The sequence below is a fragment of the Hemiscyllium ocellatum genome, chromosome 7 (assembly GCF_020745735.1).
Source record: "Hemiscyllium ocellatum isolate sHemOce1 chromosome 7, sHemOce1.pat.X.cur, whole genome shotgun sequence".
NCBI classification, from domain to species: domain Eukaryota; kingdom Metazoa; phylum Chordata; class Chondrichthyes; order Orectolobiformes; family Hemiscylliidae; genus Hemiscyllium; species Hemiscyllium ocellatum.
The window spans coordinates 38,117,294-38,138,186 of NC_083407.1; the positions used below are offsets into that span (position 1 = coordinate 38,117,294).

The following is a 20,893-nucleotide window of genomic DNA, read 5'->3' on the forward strand; positions in this document are numbered from 1 at the left end:
CTACCTTGGCAATCTCTGACTGGCACCAGTAAGCCTATCTCACCAGTCTTTTCCCCAGTAATGGTCTGGTACATCAGCCAACTGCAGTACCAGTAGCTTGTCTACTTCAAGTGGCACTGCCAGCCCTAGAGAATTGCTGACCTTTGATTAACCTGCAGCTGTCAGACGCAGGAGCCAGAAGATCTTTGGGAGGCTTCCCAGCACCTTCTCTACAGTGATGGCCACAACATTCACCTCTGTCCCCCAACTCTCTTAAAGTTCTGGATGCTGCTGGGGTCTTCCATTGTGAAACTGATGCAAAGTACCTATTCAGATGCTTCACCATTTCTCTGTTCCCCAGTCTCATTTCCAAGATGGGCGGCACAGTGGCACAGTGGTTAGCACTGCTGCCTCACAGTGCCAGAGATCTGGGTTCAATTCCCACCTCAGGCAACTGACTGTGTGGAGTTTGCACGTTCTCCCCGTGTCTGCATGGGTTTCTTCCGGTGCTCTGGTTTCCTCCCACAGTCCAAAGATGTGCGGGTCAGGTGAATTGGCCATGCTAAATTGCCGTGGTGTTAGGTAAGGGGTAAATGTAAGGGTACGGATGGGTTGCGGGTCGGTGTGGACTTGTTGGGCCGAAGGGCCTGTTTCCACACTGTAAAGTAATCTAATGGCAGCAGTAGCAGCACAGCAATCAAGTTCCTGCCCAGAGTTCACCTGCTTCATCTGCATTTACTTTATTTCTTCTTTCTCAACTTTTTTCTTACTTCAGTCTACTTACATTTTGTGGAGAGATTGGCAGATTCAAGGTGTCCAGCACACCTGAGGCAAAGTTACTTGCCGGCAGTGGTGTGTAGCATGTGGAGATCCAGCCCAGCATGGGGGAGAGCAAGAGAGTGAGCCCATTGCGATGAAGCGCAGGAGACAGTGAGAGACCATGGGGAAGAGGGAGAGAGCGAGTCCAATGCATAGGAGAGCAAGCCCAAGGCCTCCCAACATCTGTGGTGGCTTTAAGCATGGAGGAGATTGAGCCCTTGTGGGGAGTGCAAGATCGCCATGGCTCAGCACTTAAAAGTTCAGTATGACAACGTCTTCTTAAGTTAATTTCTTTATTTTTCAATTTTATACTAAGAAGGATTTTTATGTTGAATTTTTAACTTTATTTCCTAATCTTTCTACTTTGTACCTAAGATTTTGTACCAGTTGGCACCAGGAATGGTGACAGTATACACTTTTCACTGTAGTTCTGTATCCCTGTACTTGAGTACCCATGGCAATAAAATTTGATTCAGATTCAGATTCATTTTCCACTGGACCAATGTCCACTTTTGTCTATCTCTTACATTTTATATATCTAAAAAATCTCCACAATCCTTTCTATTACTAACTAGCTTACCTTCATATTTCATTGTTTCTAGCCTAATTGCTTTTTTTAGTTATCTTCTGCTGGCATTTAGAGGCTTCTAAATACCTGGCTTCCCACCCACCTTCACTACATTTACACTTCCTAATTTGCATTTATGCTGTCCCTGACTTCCCTCGTCAGTTGCCTTGTCTGCCCCTTCTTCTTTCTTGGGATAATTTTCTGCTGTGCCTCCCGAATTACCCTCAGAAACTCCTGCCATTGGTGCTCCACAGTCTTCCTTGCTAAGCTCCGATTCCAATCAACTCTGACCAGGTCCTCCCTCACATCTTCATAGTTACCTTACTCAATCATAATACCATTCTATCTGATTCCAGCTTCTCCCTTTCAAATTCCATAGTGAATACTATCTTTATTATGGCCACTGCACCCTTTTGCTTGCCAATCAAATCTGCCTCAGTAAACATCACTAAATCCAAAATAATTGTTCTCTCGTGGGCTCTACCACACACTGCTCCAAAAACCATCTTGTAGACATTCCATGAATTTGTTTTCCTTGAAATCCACTACCAACCTGATTTACCCAGTCTACTTGCAAGTCCCCATGATTATTGTAATAGTGTTTTTCTTACTACCTTTTCTATCTCCTGATTTATTTTCTTTACCACATCCTGACTACTTCTAGGAGGCCTGTACATGCCTTTTGACTCTATTGCACTTCTTGATATTGATTTAATTTCATTTATTATTAACAAGGCAACCCTGTTCCCTCTGCCCATCTGCCTGTTTTTCCCATAGGATACATATTCTTGGATATTTATTTTCAGCCCTGATCCCCTTGCACCTGCATCTCTGTGATACCTACAACATCGTACCTGCCAATTTCAATCTGTACTACAAGCTCAGTTACCTATCTGTGCATTTAAATGCAACACCCTCAGTCCTGCATTGGCTGCCTCCCTTCCCATAATTGTTCCCTTATCTGCTATGCGTGAAGTTCAGTTCCTAAGTCTTTCCATACTCTCCTCCATATAATTCATTCTGAAAACTGTAATAACCATTGGTGAGCCCTCTCTATCCACACCCTTAAACTTTTTGCACAGTTTTTCCAGCAACTGAATACCAGTTCCTCACCCCCACCTCTTCCACCCCACCTCCCTCCTTGCACTACCAACTTTTTATTTAAAATCCTACCCAGAACCCCAGTTATTCAATTTGTCATTACTCTTGCCCCAGTATGATTCAGGTACAGGCATCCCATCAGAATTGCTCAGACTGGAAAACATTAAGGTGCTTAATATGTGAGATAACATGACATGGAACCTTACAGAATGCTATATAAGTGAGTAACACTATAAAGAGGTAATTGCAGAATCATAAATTGATTCGTTTGCCTCAGCCATAGGAAAAGATTGTCACTGTTAATGATGCTACTGTAGGAGATTTATTACCAAATAAAACAATATCTGGACAGACTCAATCTAAAAGATTATTTTAGAGAGGGAGAAGATTAAGGTCATGATGGACAATGAAATTCTCAAACTGAGTCATAGAATATGAAGCTCACAGGACATGATCATGCCAAAAACAGATGGGTCGCAGTGATTCTGTATTAATACAAAGACAATATGTGATGAAAATTGATTCATGTCTAATTGCAAGACTGGATGATGGCATTAAATATATTAGACATATGATTTTTCACAAAAACTAACTTTCTAAACAGAAATTGACAGATCTTCTTGGCAGCTAGAAACAGGTAGAGACTAGGGGAAACCTATAGCTTGGAAATCATTTGCTTTCAGTTCACGGATAACCTGGTTGGGATTAGATGAAAAAGTGAGGTTCGTCCAAAAAGAGGAAATAATTCAGAACAGTTAAGGTGTAAGCTGCCTCAGGGTAAAGATTTACTTTGAAATTTCCAGACCAGAAGTGTTTGGTTAGAAGTGTTTAGATATGTGTTATTCAAAACTGAGAAACTCTAAGCTTGGCTGTGTCAATTGTAAAGAAAGACATTGTCACTTCAAACTGTCATGATCAGGAATTGAAAGAAATTGTTAAGTAAATCTACAGATGGGTTACAGAAGAGATTTGTCTCTGGAATTACAGTGCTAAAAAGCAATGGTGTTGGTATAGATTAGATTGTATTTTTTTACTTTGTGTCATTGTGATAGATGTAATGATTTATTCTATTTTATCTTTTCTTTAAGTATCATTTAAGCCTGATTCCTCCATAAATGACATCACCTAAGATAATAATAGTAAAACAACCAATTATTAACCTGATGAGATTGTTAAAACAGAATCTATTATTTAAATTCCACTCAACACTTTAAAGTGTGCAATTTTAAAACATAAACGTGAATTTACTCTATGGCAAGTAACCATGTTTTAAAAATTTCATAATTCCCATGATTAAAAACATGTTGTGATTGCTACTTTCTGAAGGCTGGCAATAAATTAGTCTTTGGAAAACTAAAACAAAAACTAATGAGTTCTGTTCTGTTAAGTATGCTTGTACACAGTAGTGTGAGAGATCAAATTAATGCTATAAGACATGACAATTAATCATTGTTTGAAAGTATAACGGAGCTTCCAAAAATATGACGAGTAAAAACAAAAAATCAATTTAATGATAAGAAATGGGAAACTTGCTAATTCACTGTGATTATATTTGATGTAATATGTCAAGCCTTTTACAATTGTCAATGCTCAATATTTACCTATCAGCGATCTTCTCCGACTATGCGTTGATCCACATCCTCCTACACAGGGTGTGAACTTGTTCCAGTTTGTGAACATGCAATCATCATGGCAAGGAATGCGACATTTCTGCACAAGTGCAGGCATTGGTCTTGCCCACTTCAAGCATCCAATAAAGTCCACATTTTGATCATTACCTGTTCTACAGGTCACACCTAAAATAAAAAGGACAGTAAAAATACATTTAACTGAATTCCTTTATGAACACCTCCCCACTTTAATATAATTCAAATCATGGTCAGTTAAATATCTAGAATAGTATTGGAAATCATAGTATTTGTTGCTTGAAGTGACCTAGGACAAACATGCTAATCTCAGTTAAAAATCACACAACACCAGGTTATAGTCCAACAGGTTTAGTTGGACGCATTAGCTATTGGAGCGCCGTTCCTTCATCAGGTGGTTGTGGAGCGGCGCTCCAAAAGCTAGTGCTTCCAATTAAACCTGTTGGACTATAACCTGGTGTTGTGTGATTTTTAACTTTGTACACCCCAGTTCAACGGAGGCATCTCCAAATCATGAATACTAATTTCAGCCTTTTTTCTGTTGTTCTGATTAGTTTGTTCAGTCAATGATACTTACACAATGGGAGAATGGACTTAATCATCTGTATGTCCTAATCTTGGACCTTTTCTAATTCTCTTTTACTCAAACAAACTAACATGGTGATTTCACGATCAGAGATCTGAATATGCCAGTTTCCGATAAGTTATTTTCAATAAAGTAATATGTGGAACTAGGTGGCATTGAAGCCCATTATGAAAGCTGAGAAAATGTTGGTGTATTTCAGTCCTCTCAGAAGGTGATCTGGTGAGTAGTTTGGTTCCATTTGAATACTATTTCAGGTAACTTGTGGTCTGTTCTGGATTGAGATGGCTTCTCTCTGTCTGTGACTAACTGAGGTCTAATGTTGTATTCAAAATTCCTTTTTTAACATCATAGTACATTCTATACTTGCAGTGTCTTGTGCAGAATTCTCCCCCCACTTCTCAGATGCTTGCACCTCAACTGCTGGAGTCATTATTATATCATGATACACAGCACTATTTCATTATCATAACCATTAATCCATTACACTGCAGTCCAACTTGTGAAACAGAATACTAAAGGTGAGAATGACAATTAATTCATTACAATCCTTCTTAGTTTTAGACAGATTTTCCAGAAGCAATATGACCAAAGAATTTGCAACATTTGCACAAGGAGTATAGGATGTTGGCAATGCCTCTTCTGGAGTTACTGAGTCCAGCTCTGGTCACCCCGTTAAAAGAAGGATATTATTAAGCTGGAGAGGGTTCACAAGAGAATTAACATGATGTTGCCAGAAATGGAAGGTTTGAGATCAAAGGACAGACTCTATAGGCTGGGACGTTTTTCATTGGATCGTAGGAGGTTGACAAGTGACCTTATAGGGTTTATAAAATATTGAGGGGCATTGATAAGGTGAATGGCAAGTGTCTTTCCTACAATGTCAGATTTTAAGAATGGGAGCATATTTTTAAGTTGAGAGGAGAAAGATTTTACAAAGATATCAGGGGCAATATTTTTACACTGAGAGTGGTTCGTGTGTGAAATGAACTTCCAGAGGAAGTGGTGGATGCAAATACAGTTACGATGTTTAAAAGACATTTAGATAAGTACATGAATCAGAAATGTTTGGAAGGGTTTGGGCCAAATGCATGCAGGTGGAATGCGTTTAGTTTGGGATGATGGTGGCATGGACTGGTTGGATCAAAAGGTGAGTTTCCATGCTGTATGACTCTCTGGGTAGAAATTGGTCATTCAGCCTCTCAAGCTTGCCTCCCTTTTAAATAAGGTCATGGCTGATTGGATTGTAACTACAACCACAAACCCCCACCTAAATCAAATAACCTTTCACCTCCTTGCTTAACAAGAATCTAGGCATGACTGCCTTAAAAATATCTAAAGACTCTAATTCCACGGCCTTTTCAGAAAGAGATTTCCAAAGAATCATAACTCACTGTACAAAAAAACCTTGCCTCTTCCTTTTTCTTAATTGGTGATCTCTTGTTTATGAACACTGATTCCTGATTCGAGAGGTAAAGTTGTTTGGAAAGTAAGAAAAAATTATCAAGTATTACTGATTCTGGAATTTGCCAACTTCAATGAAGAGTAAGTGAGAAATTATCAGTGGAGTAAAGTGACCTTGTATTCTTTTCAATCCTGAAGACATAGGCACAAATAAAGACAAGCAAGAAATAAATGTTTCCAGCCTATTATTTGATACAGGAGATTCAGGTGAATGGTATCCTCCCAATGATAAGAGTGATCCATGATTTTACTTAGCTACTTAGAGTGTGTCCAAGTCTTCCAGATCCCAGCTATCAGTGACTGTTCATTTCTTTTTCACAGATCACTTCTGGAATACAGTCAAATTACACAGTTTAGATTTTAAACAGAAACTGCACTCCAAGAAATGATTGCTTCTTGGCTTGACTGAAATGTATTTGAAACTAAAATTTATTTTGATTGCTATTTCAGGTCTTTACTATTCTTAATATCAACTCTATGTACAAACGTAAGAATTCTGAGCAGGAATAGACAATTCAGCCCCTCAAGCCTGCTCTGCTAATCCCAGCCTCAGCTCCAGGTTTCTGCCTGCTCCCCATAATCCTTCAACCTGTTACTAATTAAAAATTTTCTATCTTCTCTGTAAATTAACTCAATGATCAAGCTATAGGATAGTGTATTCTACAGATTTGTGACCCTTTTGGAGCAGAAATTTCTTTTCATCCCTGTTTTTATATCTGCTACACTTCATCCTAAATTTCTGACCTCACATTCCAGACTGCCCCACATAGAGATGTATAACACGGAAACAGAACCTTGGGTCCAACTCACCCATGCTGACCAGATATCCTAACCTAATCTAATTCAATTTAACAGCACTTGGTCCACATTCCTTTAAACACTTGCTATTCATATGCTATCCAGATATCTTTCAATTGCTGTTATTGTACCAGCCTCCACCACTTCCTCTGGCAGTTCATTTCATACATGCACCACCCTCTGCGGGAAACAATTGCATCTGAGGTCCCTTTTAAATTTTTCCCATCTCCCCTTAAACCTGTCGTTCTGGAATATCCCAATCCCAGGAAAAAGACTTTGTCTGTTTACCCTATCCATGCCCCTCATGATTTTATAAACCTCTATAAAGTCACCCCTCAGCCTCCGATGCTCCAGGGTAAACACCCCCAGCCTATTCAAACTCTCCCGGTCGCTCAAATCCTCCAAGCTGGGCAACATCCTTGTCAATCTTTTCTGAACCTTTTCAAGTTTCACAACATCTTTCCAATAGGAAGGAGACCAGAATTGCATGCAGTGTGCCAAATGTGGCCCAACCAATGTCCTGTACGGACTCAACATGACTTCCCAACTCCTATACTCAATGCTCTGACTAATAAAGGAAAGCATACAAACACCTTCTTCACTATCCTATCCACCTGCAACTCCATTAAAAAGGAGCTCTAAACCTGCATTCCAAGGTACCTTTGTTCAGCAACATTCCCTAGGACCTTACCATTAAGTGTATAAGCCCTGTTCCAATTTGCTTTTTCAAAATGCAGCACCTCGTATTTAACTAAATTAAACTCCACCTGCAACTCTTCAGTCCATTGGCCCATCTGATCAAGATCCCATTGTAATCTGAGTTAAACTTCTTCACTGTCCACTACACCTCCAATTTTGGTGTCACCTGCAAACTTGCTCAATATACCTCCTATGTTCACATCCAAATTATTTGTATAAATGATGAAAAATAGTGAACACAGCACCAATCCTTGTGGCACTCCACTGGTCACAGGCCTCCAGCCTGAAAAATAACCCTCCACCACCACCTTTGAGCTTCTACCTTTGAGCCAGTTCTGTATCCAAATGGCTAGTTCTCACTGTATTCCATGAGATCAAAGTTTGCTCACCAGTCTACCATGAGGAATCTAGTGAAATACTTTACTGAAGTCAATATAGATCACACCCAACGCTCTGCCCTCATCAATCCTCTTTGTTACTTTTTTCAAAAAGCTCAACCAAGTTTGTGAGATATGATTTCCCATGCACAAAGCCATGCTGACTGTCCTTAGTCAGTACTTGCCTTCCCCTCTGAGAACATTCTGCATCCTCTCTGAGATATCCTTGATTCTGGCACCAGGGAGGCAACACACCATTCTGATTTTTCCCTGCGGGCACAGGAACTTCTGTCTGTGCCTTTGATTAGAGAGGCCCAGATCAAAATCAATCACTTGGAACCCACATATTTGTCATTACATTGGAGCCATTCTCAGTACCAGAAACATGGCTGCATGAGTCCATCACCTCTTACATTTTCAAAAACAGCATACTTGTTTGAGGTGGGGCTAACCACAGGAAACTCTTGTACTTCCTGCTTACCCCTCCTACCTTTCCTTGAGTTCACGCAACTACCTGTCTATATCTGTGACTTTTCTCCCTTTTAATGACTGCCATCCATCACACCCTCAGCTCATTCAAATTCCTTATTGCCTCTAAATGCTGCTCCAACCAATCCATGCAATATGATAGAATTCATCAACAAAGACACCTCCTGCAGACATAATCATCAGTAACATAGAAATTCTCCCTACGTTCCCATATCTGACAGGAAGAGCACATCACTCTACTGAAGGCCATCTTTGTTCCTTTGCAATCTACAGACCCAGAAAATAGCACTGTCTTATTGTTCTAAGAAAATGTGCTCCAGGCTAACTTAGTTATTATGATTTTTATTTTTAAAATTCAATCAAGAGACGGATCTCAATAAAACATATAATCAAGAAAGAACCTATTCTACTCACTACTACAGACTTACAGCAAATTTATACCTAAAAACTATGCACTTATCTGTTGATAAGTGAGCCCTCCCACACAGGTTCCTCCAAGGTCAGCTGTGAATTTCACAGTTATTTTGTCTTAGACGCACTCTGATGTCAAGAGATACATGAACTCAAACAGCAAAGGCAGTAACTGTACAGATACACTGCTACGTCAGTTAGTAGTGTGGTTTCTTTCTCTCTCTCCTTCACTGACCATGTGGTCGCTGCCATTTGCCTGTCTTCCTCTTTTTAAAGTGCCATTGTTTTGATCTTTCTTCCCCAAAGTTCCAAAACAATGCAACAGTATATAAAACAGTAATTGCTTCTCCTGGAATTTGAAGAAATCACCTCCAACACCTAAAATACTTCAAAAAAGAGCACCTCTTACAGCCATGATTTTGGATGAGGAAATATCCTCTCTAAATCTTTATTGATCCCCTTTAGTATCTTAGAAACTCAATGAAATCTCCACTCATTATTCTAAACTCCAGAAACTATTGGTTTACACTGCTCAATCTCTCTTCATAATAGAAACCTCTCATTTCTGGAATCAATCCAATGAACCTCCTATGAAATCCTTTCAATGTAACTACATTCTTCCTCAAGTAAGGTAACCTAAACTGCATGCAATACTTCAGATGCGGTCTCACTAATGTCTTGTATAGTTACAGCAACACTTTCGTAATTCCATTCCTTCAGCAATAAATACCAAAATTCTATTTGTCCTCCTTATTTATCTGCTGGATCTGCATGCTCATCTTCTGTGATTCATGCATGAAGCCACCCAGGTCCCTTTGTACAGAAGCATTTTGAAGTTCTTTCTATTTAGGTAATAAGCTTTCTGTTCTTCTAACTAAATGAATAACCTCAGACTTATCCATGTTAAACTCGATCTGCCACATTTTGGCCCACTCAACTAAATTAGCCATATGCAATTTTAAATCATTTATTTATTTATTACAAGTTCTTTTCTATCTACTTTCGTGACATCTGCAGATGTTGTGATCATATCTTCTATCCCTGCATCCTTCACACCAATCTATACTGTAAATAATTGGGCCTGAGAACCAAAGGCAAGCACTTAGGTACCCCACTAATTACATTTTGCCAATCAAAAGAAGACCCATCTATCCTAATTCTGCTTTCTTTTGGTTTGCCAATCCTCCTTCCACACTAATAAGTGACCCAAACCCAAACATTTGATCTTACCTTGTGTCTAATCCTTTTGCAGCAATTTAACAAATGCATTCTGGAAGTCCAGATATTCTACAAGTACATGATATCTACTACTTACATTGTTATGTCTTCAAATAACTCGAGTAAGTTATTTAAACATTTTTTACTCTTCATAAAACTATGCTGACTCTGATGGATTGTGCTTTTGACTTTCCAAAAGTCTTGTTACTATTTCTTTAATAATATAATAACCGGTCTACAGGTTCCTCTTTTCTCCTTCCCCTCTCTTTCTCCATACAGGCATGATTTGGCATGCTTTCAATCCACTGGAACTTTTCCTGCATCCAGGAAATTTCTGCGCAGATGTGTATTTCTGTTAATCAAGTGCACACAAAGCCAAGTGAATTTTTAATGTGCACTGAATTATTGATTTTGTTTGTGCCTGGATTGACACACACACACATACACACGTATCCATTTTCTTAATCTGTTCATTTCTTCCTACATCAGCATTGTAGCCATGTAAAGAAAATGTTCCAAATTAGTATTAAAAATAGTGAATAATGCCAGTACAGTCCAATAATTTGTTACACTGTTCTCTTCGTAAGACAGAGATATTGCTGCTATTGGAGGGGAGAAACATTGCATCATGCAAAAAAATAAAGTTAGTCCTTTACTGAAACTTATTTCGTGTCCCTTTAAGATTATTTAATGAATTTATGAACAAAGTCAGTTCAGTCAATGAAGGTGCATTAAACTTCCCATCCTGATACATTTTCTGTGTAGATGACAAATTAGATTTTTGTTTCATTCTCATTCATTTCAAATAAACATAATTTTTAAATATGTAGGCATATAAATGGACACATCATACAAGTGAAGCCTTCAAGTGAAGAAAAGTCAAAAGTCAGAGGGGAGAGGGTTAGCTAGGGAAGGGGCGAGTGGTATTTGACCATTGTCCACAAGCAATGGGCATTACCCATTTTAAAATCATGCCTTCTCATTTTAGATTTATTAATAAATTAACAGACTGAAAAAAATATACTTGCAGGAACTTCATAGATTTTGAAAAAAATTCTGGTATCTTATTTCAAAATTTATAAAGGCAAATGTGATTGCAAACTTGTCACTTTATAATTACTATCTGACCAAAAGTGACACTATGCTGGATGGATAATCATTCCCTTACAAAGAGAATGACCAGCCAATTAGCTCTGGCTTTTCTGACCTCTACAGCTGGCCAGTTATTTACAGGAGGAACCTCAAGGGTTCCAATTTAGAAGGAATTAGCTCACCTATGCTGGAAGCTTCCCCTGGTGCTCAAACAAGAACAAGAATTTGCAGTGCCGAATACAAACATAAACCCTCATACTCTGCAACAATCTGTTGCTACATCAATGTTCCAGACAAAATCCTGAAAACAGTACAAAGTTACATTGTCAATTTCATGCTATAGTTTATATTCGTTAATGTGATACCATGTTATGTGAGTAAAACTAGAATTTTCACAATATAAACATTTTGCTTTTCAACACACTTCAATATTATCTTTCAAAAAAGAGTTATTTTTTTCTTTTGGAGGACATGGATATTGCTGGCTGGCCATCATTTATTGCCCACCCTGAATTGCCCTTGACAGGTTGGTGGTGAACTGCCTTTCTGAAGCACTGCAATTCATGTCCTTTGGGTTGATATACAATGCCAGTAAGGAGGGAATTCCAGGATTTTGACCCAGTAACACTAACGGAATGACAATATATTTCTAAGTCAGCCTTGAAGGGAACTGCAAATGATAGTATTCCCAGGTACCTGCTTTCCTTGTCTTTCTAGATGGAAGTGGTCATGAGTACTATTTAAGGATCTTTGGTGAATTTCTGCAGTGCATCTTGTGGACAAAGCACATTGCTATGACTGAATATTGGTGGTGGAGGGAGGGGATGCTTTTGGTATGGTGCCAATGAAGCTGGCAGCTTTTTCTGCTTCTTGAGTGCTGTTGGAGCTTCACCCATCCATCGCACTCCTGACTTGCGCCTTGTATATGATTGACAAGCTTTGACGAGTCAAGAGGTGAGTTACTCACTGCAATTTTCCTCGCCTCAGACCTGTTGTTTTATTCACGGTGAATATGTGGCGTGTTCAGTTGAGTTTGTGGTTAATGGTAACCCCAGGGATATTGATAGTGGGGGATTCAATGATTGTAACACCAGTGAAAGTCCAGCGGTGATGATAAATTGTCTCTGAATGGAAATATTGATTGCCTGACATTTGTGTGGTGGGAAATAGATGGTGACATCTTGAAAAATATCCATATTACAGAGGCGGAGGTGCTGGTTATCTTGAAACACAAAAAAATGGATAATCCCCAGGACCTGATCAGGTTTACCCTAGAACGCTATGGGAAACTTGGGAAGTGATTGCTGGGCCTGCTGCTGAGATATCTATTTCATCAATGGTCACAGGTGAGGTTTTGGAAGGCTGAAGGTTGGCTAATATGGTGTAAATATTTAAGAGGCATTTGGATGGGTATATGAATAGAAAGGTGGAGGGATATGGGCTGGGTGCTGGCAGGTGGGACTAGATTGGTTGGGATATCTGATTGGCATGGACGGGTTGGACCGAAGGGTCTGTTTCCATGCTGTACATCTCTATGACTCTATGACTCTAAAAGTAGTAAGGAAAAGCCAGGGAACTATAGACTAATAAGCCTCTCATCAGTGGTGGATAAGTTGCTGGTGGGAATCCTGAGGGACAGGATTTACATGTATTTGGAAATGCAAGGACTGGTTAGGCATTGTCAACATGGCTTTGTGTGTGTGAAGTCATATCTCACAAACTTGATTGAGGTTTTTGAAGAAGTAACAAAGAGGACTGATGAGGGCAGAGAGGTGGATGTGATCTATATGGACTTCAGTAAGGCATTCGACAAGGTTCCCCATGGGAGGCTGATTAGCAAGGTTAGATCTCATGGAATACATGGAACTAGCCATTTGGATACAGAACTGGCTCAAAGGTAGAAGACAGAGGGTGGTGGTGGAGGGTTGTTTTTCAGACTGGAGGCCTGTGACCAGTGGTGTGCCGCAAGGATTGGTGCTGGGTCCACTGCTTTTAATCATTTATATAAATAATTTGGATGTGAACATAGGGGTATGTTTGGTAAGTTTGGATATGACCCCAAAATTGGAGGTGTAGTGGACAGCGAATAAGGTTATCTCAGATTACAACAGGATCTTGATCAGATGGGCCAATGGGCTGAGGAGTGACAGGTATAGTTTAATTTAGGTAATTGTGAGGTGTTCAATTTTGGAAAGGCAACTCAGAGCAGGACTTATACACTTAATGGGAAGGTCCTGGGGAGTGTTGCTGAACAAAGCCACTTTGGAATGCAAGTTCATAGCTCCTTGAAAGTGGAGTCGCAGGTAGATAGGATAGTGAAGAAGGCATTTGGTATGCTTTCCTTTATTGGTCAGAATATTGAGTGTAGGAATTGGGAGGTCATGTTGCGGCTGTATAGGAGATTGGTGAGGCCACTTTTGGAATATTGCGTGCAATTCTGGTCTTCCTCCTATCAGAAGGATGTTGTGAAATTTGAAAGGACTCAGAAAAGATTTACAAGGGTGTTGCCAGGGTTGGAGGATTTGAACTATAGGGAGAGGTAGAACAGGCTGGGGCTGTTTTCTCTGGAGCATCAGAGGCTGGGTATGACCTTATAGCTGTTTATAAAATCATCAGGGACATAGAAAGGGTAAATGGACAAGGTATTTTCCCTGGCATGGGGGAGTCCAGAACAAGAGAGCATAGGTTGAGGGTGAGAGGGGCAAAATTCAAGAAGGACTTAAGAGGCGACTTTTTCACACAGAGGGTGGTGTGTGTATGGAATGAGCTGTCAGAGGAAGTAGTGGAGGCTGGTGCAGTTATAGCATTTAAAAGGCATCTGGATGGATATATGAATAGAAAGGGTTTAGAGGGATATGGACCAAGTGCTGGCAAAAGGCTCTAAATAAGTTTGGGATAACTGATCGGCATGGACAAGTTGGACCTAAGGGTTTGTTTCCGTGTTGTACATCTCTATGATTCGAACAGTCACTTGCTATTTGCCTGCCCAAGTTTCGATACTGTCCAGATCTTGTTGTATTTGAATATAGATTGCTTCAGTATTTTTGACAGCCACGAATGTGCAATATTGTTCAACATTGCAAACATTCCCACTTTGACTTTATGACAGAGGGAATGTCATTGATGAAGCAGCTGAAGATGGTTTGGCCTCATATACTTCTCTGATGAACTCCTGCATAGATGCCCTGGAGCTGAGATGACTGATCTCCAACAACCACAACTATCCTTCTATGGGCCACGTATGATTCCAGCCAGTGGAGAGTTTTACACTGATGCCCATTAATTCCAGTTTTGCTAGGGCACTTTAATGCCTAGCTCAATCAACTGCAACATAGATGTCAAGGGCTGTCAGTTTCACCTCACACCTGAAGTTCAGCTCTTTCTCCATGCTTGAACAAAAGCCGTAATGCATTCTGGAGCTGAGTGGCTCTGGTGGAAGACAAATTGGCCATCACTGAGCAGGTTATTGCTGAGCACGTGCTGGTTGATTGTACTGTTGATAACACTTTCTATAGCTTTCTTGGTGATCAAGAGTAGATGAGTAAAGCCCTAATTGGCCAGGTTGGATTTGCCCTTTTTGTGTACAAGACACACCAGGAAAATTTCCACATTGTCAGGTAAATGCCTGTGTTGTAATTGAACTGGGACAGCTTGGCTAGGGGAGCAGCAAGTTCTGAAGCATAAATCTTCAGTGCTGTTGCCAGAACATTGTCAGGTCCCATAGCCTTTGGAGTGTCCATTGCAGAGTCCATTTTTTTGATATCACATGGAATGAAACAAATTGAAAATCACACAACACCAGGTTATAGTCCAACAGGTTTAATTGGAAGCACTAACTTTCGGAGCGCCACTCTTTCATCAGATGGTTGTGGAGGACACAATTGTAAGACACAGAATTTATAGCAAAAGTTTACAGTGTGATATAACTGAAATTATACACAGAAAAATACCATGATTGTTTGTTGAGTCTTTCATCTGTTAGAATGACCATGATAGTTTCACTTCTTTCATATGAAAATCACAAAACATTTTTTAAAAGTTACATTCTCAGGTTAACTGTAACAATTGGTGTCAGCCAGATAATATTTGAAGGTGTTAGCCCCCTGTGTTCCCTGTCTGTGCCATAATGTTTAGACTGATTCTAATCTAAAAAGTGAGTTAACACAGTCTTACATGGATTCATGCAGTTTTTGAGTAAAGTACAAAGTAACTCTGCAAGTACAAATTCACCCCACAAACATGTGTGTGTGTGTGCGCGCGTGTGTGTCTGGGGTGGGAGAGAGAGTGTATATGTGTGTGTATGTGAGTGTAAAGTGCTTAAGTCTATGAGAGAGGGCATGTGTGAGTGTGGGAGTGTGTGTGTCTGTCAGAGTGTGTGAGTGTGTGGGTGTGTCTGGGGTGGGGGGCTGTGAGTGTCTGTGAGGGAGAGTGTATATGTGTGTGCGTCAGTGTACAGCGGTCTGATTCTGTGAGAGGATGCATGTGGGAGTGTGTGTGTCTGTAGGAGTGTGCGTGAGTGTCTGTGTGCTGTCTGTGTATATGAACAGATGAGGAGGAACGTGACTGGCACCGAAAGTACTCAGGGATGCCCTCATAAGAACAGGGTACGATGCTCAACACATCGACTGCCAGTTCTGATGTGCCACAGCAAGGAACCGTAATGACCTCCTCAGGAGACAGACACATGCTGCAACCGACAGGGTACCCTTCGTTGTTCAGTATTTCCCAGGAGCTGAAAAACTACGCCATGTTCTTCACAGCCTAAAGCACATTATCAATGAGGATGAGCACCTCACCAAGACCTTCCCCACACTTCCACTGCTTGCCTTTAAACAACCGCCAAACTTCTAACAGATCATTGTTCGTAGCAAGCTGCCTGGCTTTCAGGACAACGCCATGCAACCCTGTCACTGTAGGCACTGCAAGATGTGTCAGAGTGTGGACATGGACACCATTATTACACGTGGGGACACCTCCTACCATGTACGTGGCAGGTACTCATGCGACTCAGTCAACGTTGTCTATCTTATACATTGCAGGCAAGGATGGTACATTGATGAAACCGAGCAAAGGCCAAGGCAACAGATGAATGGGCACTGCACAACAATCAACAGACAGGAGTTGATTGTTCCTAGTTGGGGAACATTTCAGCGGTCCAGGACATTCGAACTCAGACCTTGGGTGGCCATCCTCCAAGGCGGACTTCGGGACAGGCAGTAGTGAAAAGTGGCCTAGTAGAGGCTGATAGCTAAGTTCCGTACCCATAGGGAGGGTCTCAACCAGGACCTTGGATTCATGTCACATTACAGGTGATCACCATTGCACTATACACACACACAGATATTCCTGTATATATATATACACACACACACACACACACACACACACCCTTACAGACACACACACTCCCACACTCACACATGCATCGCCCTCACAAACTTAAGACACTCTGCACTCAGACAGACAAAGACCAACATGCACACATATATTTTGTGGGGTGAATTTGTACTTGCAGGATTACATTGTACTTTGCTCAAAAACTGCATGAATTCATGTAAAACTCTGTTATCTCACTTTTTAGATTAGAATCAATCTAAACATCATGGCACAGAGAGAGAACACAGGGGGCTAACACCTTCAACATGTTGTCTAGTTATCACCATTGTTAACAGCTAACCTGAGAATGCAACTTTTTTATAAAAAAAGGTTTTGTGATTTACACATGAAAGAAGTAAAACTGTCATGGTATTCTAACAGATGAATCAGTTTGTCAATGTATAATTTCAGTTACATCACACTGTAAATTTTTGCTATAAATTCTGTGTGTTAGGATTGAGCCTTCAACTACCACCTGATGAAGGAGCGACACTTTGAAAGATAGTGTGCTTCCAATTAAACCTGTTGGGCTATAACCTGGTGTTGTACGATTTTTAACTGCTGGGAAGAAGTTGTGAAATATATATATATATATCGGTAAGCAACGACCACATCAACTGTGCTATTGGCCAATGGATTGCTTGTTTCTACATCCACATGGAGATGCTAAGAATGTCAGGCTTCATAGATGATTATACTATTTAATTTGACGATAAATTGGAATTGCGAGTTTAGAGAATATTTAATTTGGTTTTTGACAAGCAGACAGTGCCTATATCATTTACATTGCTATGGGTATAAGCTTTACACATTGTAGAATTGAGCCATACCAGGCTAAAAATGGCTGATCTCATCTAAACTGGGTAGTCTCAGGCCTGTTTAGTACTTGGATAGGAATACAAGGTGCAGTCAGCTTCTCCAAGGGTGCTTGTGGCGCAGTGATAGCACCTCCACCTTTGGGCTACCTGTTTCAGAGGCAGGAGTTAACACATCTGAATAGGCTGATTAAAATATCTATAACTGAGTTGCAGGTTTCTGCAAGATATTCTTGAACCTCTCAGACATGGTTAATCTGCAAGAATGAAGAAAGATAGAGGCAGTCTATTGTTCACCACACAGAATGTGGTTGTTCCTCACAAGCGGATGAACAAATCAGGTTTGAATGGATTGAAATGAAGCTGGAAGAATCATTTCATTTTGGCTTGAGAAAGAAAATGCCAGAGGAGCCTTCAGTGTAAAACTCATTCCAGGAATTAGAAGTTAGTTGAAAGAGGAGAAAGGAGGAAAGTGATTGAGAGTTGAGAATAGCTTTAGACAGGTTACAGGAGAATGAAATGTCTACTTGAGGAACAGAGCCAAGTATAACCAGGGCATGGTATGTTTCATTGTCTTCAAAGCTAAATTAACTTGCCTGTATTTTAAAGTACAAAATTGCTTGCTTAATATTGTTCAGACAATTGTTTTTGCTTGTTTTCCACAATAAAAGTTTTAAATCTTGAAAAATTGTATTTGTTCTTATTTAACATTTCATGGGATCCATATGTTGCTGGCAAAGGCAGTCTTTGTTGCTGATACCAAATTTGCTTTGAACAGAGTAGCTTGCTCAGCTGTTTTTTATGGTTCCAATTCATCCATGCCAACCAGGCGTCCCAATATGATTTAGTCCCATTTGTCAGCCCTTGGCCCATATCCCTCTAAGTCCTGCCTATTCATATACTCATCCAGATGTCTTTTAAGTGTACCCATCTCCTCGACTTCCTCTGGCAGTTCGTTCTATTAGGCCACCAGCCTCTGCACAAAGAAGTTACCCCTCTGGGCCTTTATAAATCTTTCCTCTCACAATGTCCTCTAGTTTTGGACAAAGAAAGGTAGCTTGGTTTTTCACCTTAGCCATGCCCCTCATGATTTTATAAACCTCTATAAGGTCATACCTCAGCCTCTGACATTCCTTTCTGAAATCCAACTGGTTTTATAAATGAGGGATTGAATATCCCAGTCAGTCTCAATGTCACTTGAAGAACCTTTATGGTTCATCTATTAACATTTTTCCAACACTTAGATAATTTATTTTCCATTGGGTTGCTGAAAATTCCACATTTAGATTTGTTAACACGATAAGTCAGTCCAGAGTTACAGTTCAACCTACTAAACTTATGTTTGCTTTTGTCAAATACAAGTCAAAGTCCAGAATGAAGCGTGGCTTGGCCTAACATGTTTTCTTTTTGTTTGGATAGTTGACATGATGGGTAGTCACTGAAACATATTCACACACAAGGCTATAGACTTTCTTTTAGAAAAGAACAAAGTTCTGTCATACAAAAGAAGAATAAAAAGAAGTTACCTAATTCTGGAAGACAGATTGAATTATTTTTAAACACAACAAAATATTTCTTTTTAATTCACTCGTGGAATGAGGGTGTCACTGGCTGGCCCAGCATTCATTACCCATCCCTAATTGCTCAGAGGGCAGTCGTTGTTGTAAGGTTTGGAGTCACATGTAGGCCAACCAAGATAACAGATTTCCGTCGGTAAATGATATCAGTGAACCAGTAAGGTTCTTCCTGACATTATGGTCACCATTAGACTCAATTCCACATTATTTACTGTGATGGTATTTGAACCCAGGTCCCCAGAACATTAACTAAGTTTCTAGATTAATAGTCTAACGACAGTACAACTTGGCCACTGCTTCCTCATGTTTCCTGGCATTAACCTTTACAGAAACTCAGATCTAGAAAAATTGCACCCTCATCTCAACTCCTTAACTTTCTTCATAACTGCCTACTTACAGTTTCTTTGCCATAGACTGTGGAGACAACTTGATGAGTTATTCCCATGTCTGCTGCCATGACACTTTCACAAATCTGACAGCTGAAACCTTTTCAGTTCTAATAATTTATTACTAGCAACTCAGCAAAGTTCTAACTAAAAACTCCTAGTTTAGAAGATTCACAAAGTAAGTCCTTCTGCTGAGGCAACTGGTTCCCTGTTGCTTTCTCCTGGTAATACTGGCATTCACTGAACTGAAAGTTTTAAAGTAACTTACTCAATCCTAGATTCTTTTGAACTGGAAAATAAGTAACTACCTTACCTGTTCACCCCACCTGTTTTCTGAGAAATGTAGGATTTAGGTATCTTTTCAGAAGGACTCCACAATCTCTCATTTTTATTTTAAAGAAAACACTTTGCAGTGTCAAAGGACCCCATGGGATATAGATCAGTTACAGATATGGACAGAGAAATGACAGATGGAGTTTAATCCGAGTAAATGTGAGGTGTTGCACTGTGGGAGATCAAATATTAAGGAAAAGTATGAAATTTAATGATAGGAACCTGAACAGTATTGATGTACAGAGGAATCTTGGCATTCAAGTCCTTAGCTCACCGAAAGTGGCTATGCAAGTAGATAACTTGGTAGAGAAGACCTATGGTATGCTTGTCTTTATTGGTCGGGGAATTGAATACAATAATCATGACATCATGTCGCAGCTTTATAAAACTTGGTTAGGCCACACTTTAGAGTATTGCATTCAATTCTGGTCACCAAATTACAGGAAGGATGCAAAAAGAATGGGTGAATGAGAGTGCAAAAGGAGTTGACCAGGATGATCCCTGGTTAAGAGAGTATGAACTAAAAGGAAAGACTATATAATCTTACGTTGTTTTCTCTGGAGCAGCAAAGGCTGAGGAGAGACTTGGTAGAAGTCTGTAAAATTATGAGATGCATAGAAAAGATTGATGGTCAGAATCTTTTTTTACCAGAGATGACATGTCTAATACTAAGGGGCTTACATTTTGGGTGAGTTGGGAGCATTTAAAGGAGATGTGAGGGGTAAGTTTTTTACACAGACTGTGTTAGGAGTCTGGATCAGGCTGCCAGAGGTGGTATACAATAGGGGCATTTAAGGGACTTTTAGATACTCACATGAATATACAAGGAATGAAGGGATATGGAGCAAGGGCAGGCAGAAGGGATTAGTGTCGTTTCATGCTCGGCACGATGTTGTGGGCCAAAGGCTGGTTCCTATGGTGTACTGTTCTATGTTCAAAGGAACCAACCCATCTGCCACAGTTTGGAAATTCAAATACCAAAAATGATATTATTAGATATAAATAGCACACACTTTGGAGGACACATAAGAATCAGTTACACTACTCTGGAGTCATATCTAAGTCAGACTAGGTTCAAATGGCAGATTTCCCTCTCTAAAAGATATTAATGTACCAAATGGGTTGGAACATCAATTGGTAAGAGTTATCATGGAGACAATTT

General features: G+C 40.0%; 1 protein-coding gene across 1 annotated transcript in view; it reads right to left on the reverse strand.

Moving 5' to 3' along the window:
- Window positions 1-20,893, reverse strand: part of thsd7ba (thrombospondin, type I, domain containing 7Ba) — a 578,787-nt gene that overhangs the window by 302,838 nt on the left and 255,056 nt on the right. Inside the window, exon 12 of the mRNA XM_060827743.1 lies at window positions 4,069-4,263. Coding sequence (XP_060683726.1) covers window positions 4,069-4,263 — 195 coding nt within the window. The remainder of the gene's footprint in view (window positions 1-4,068; window positions 4,264-20,893) is intronic.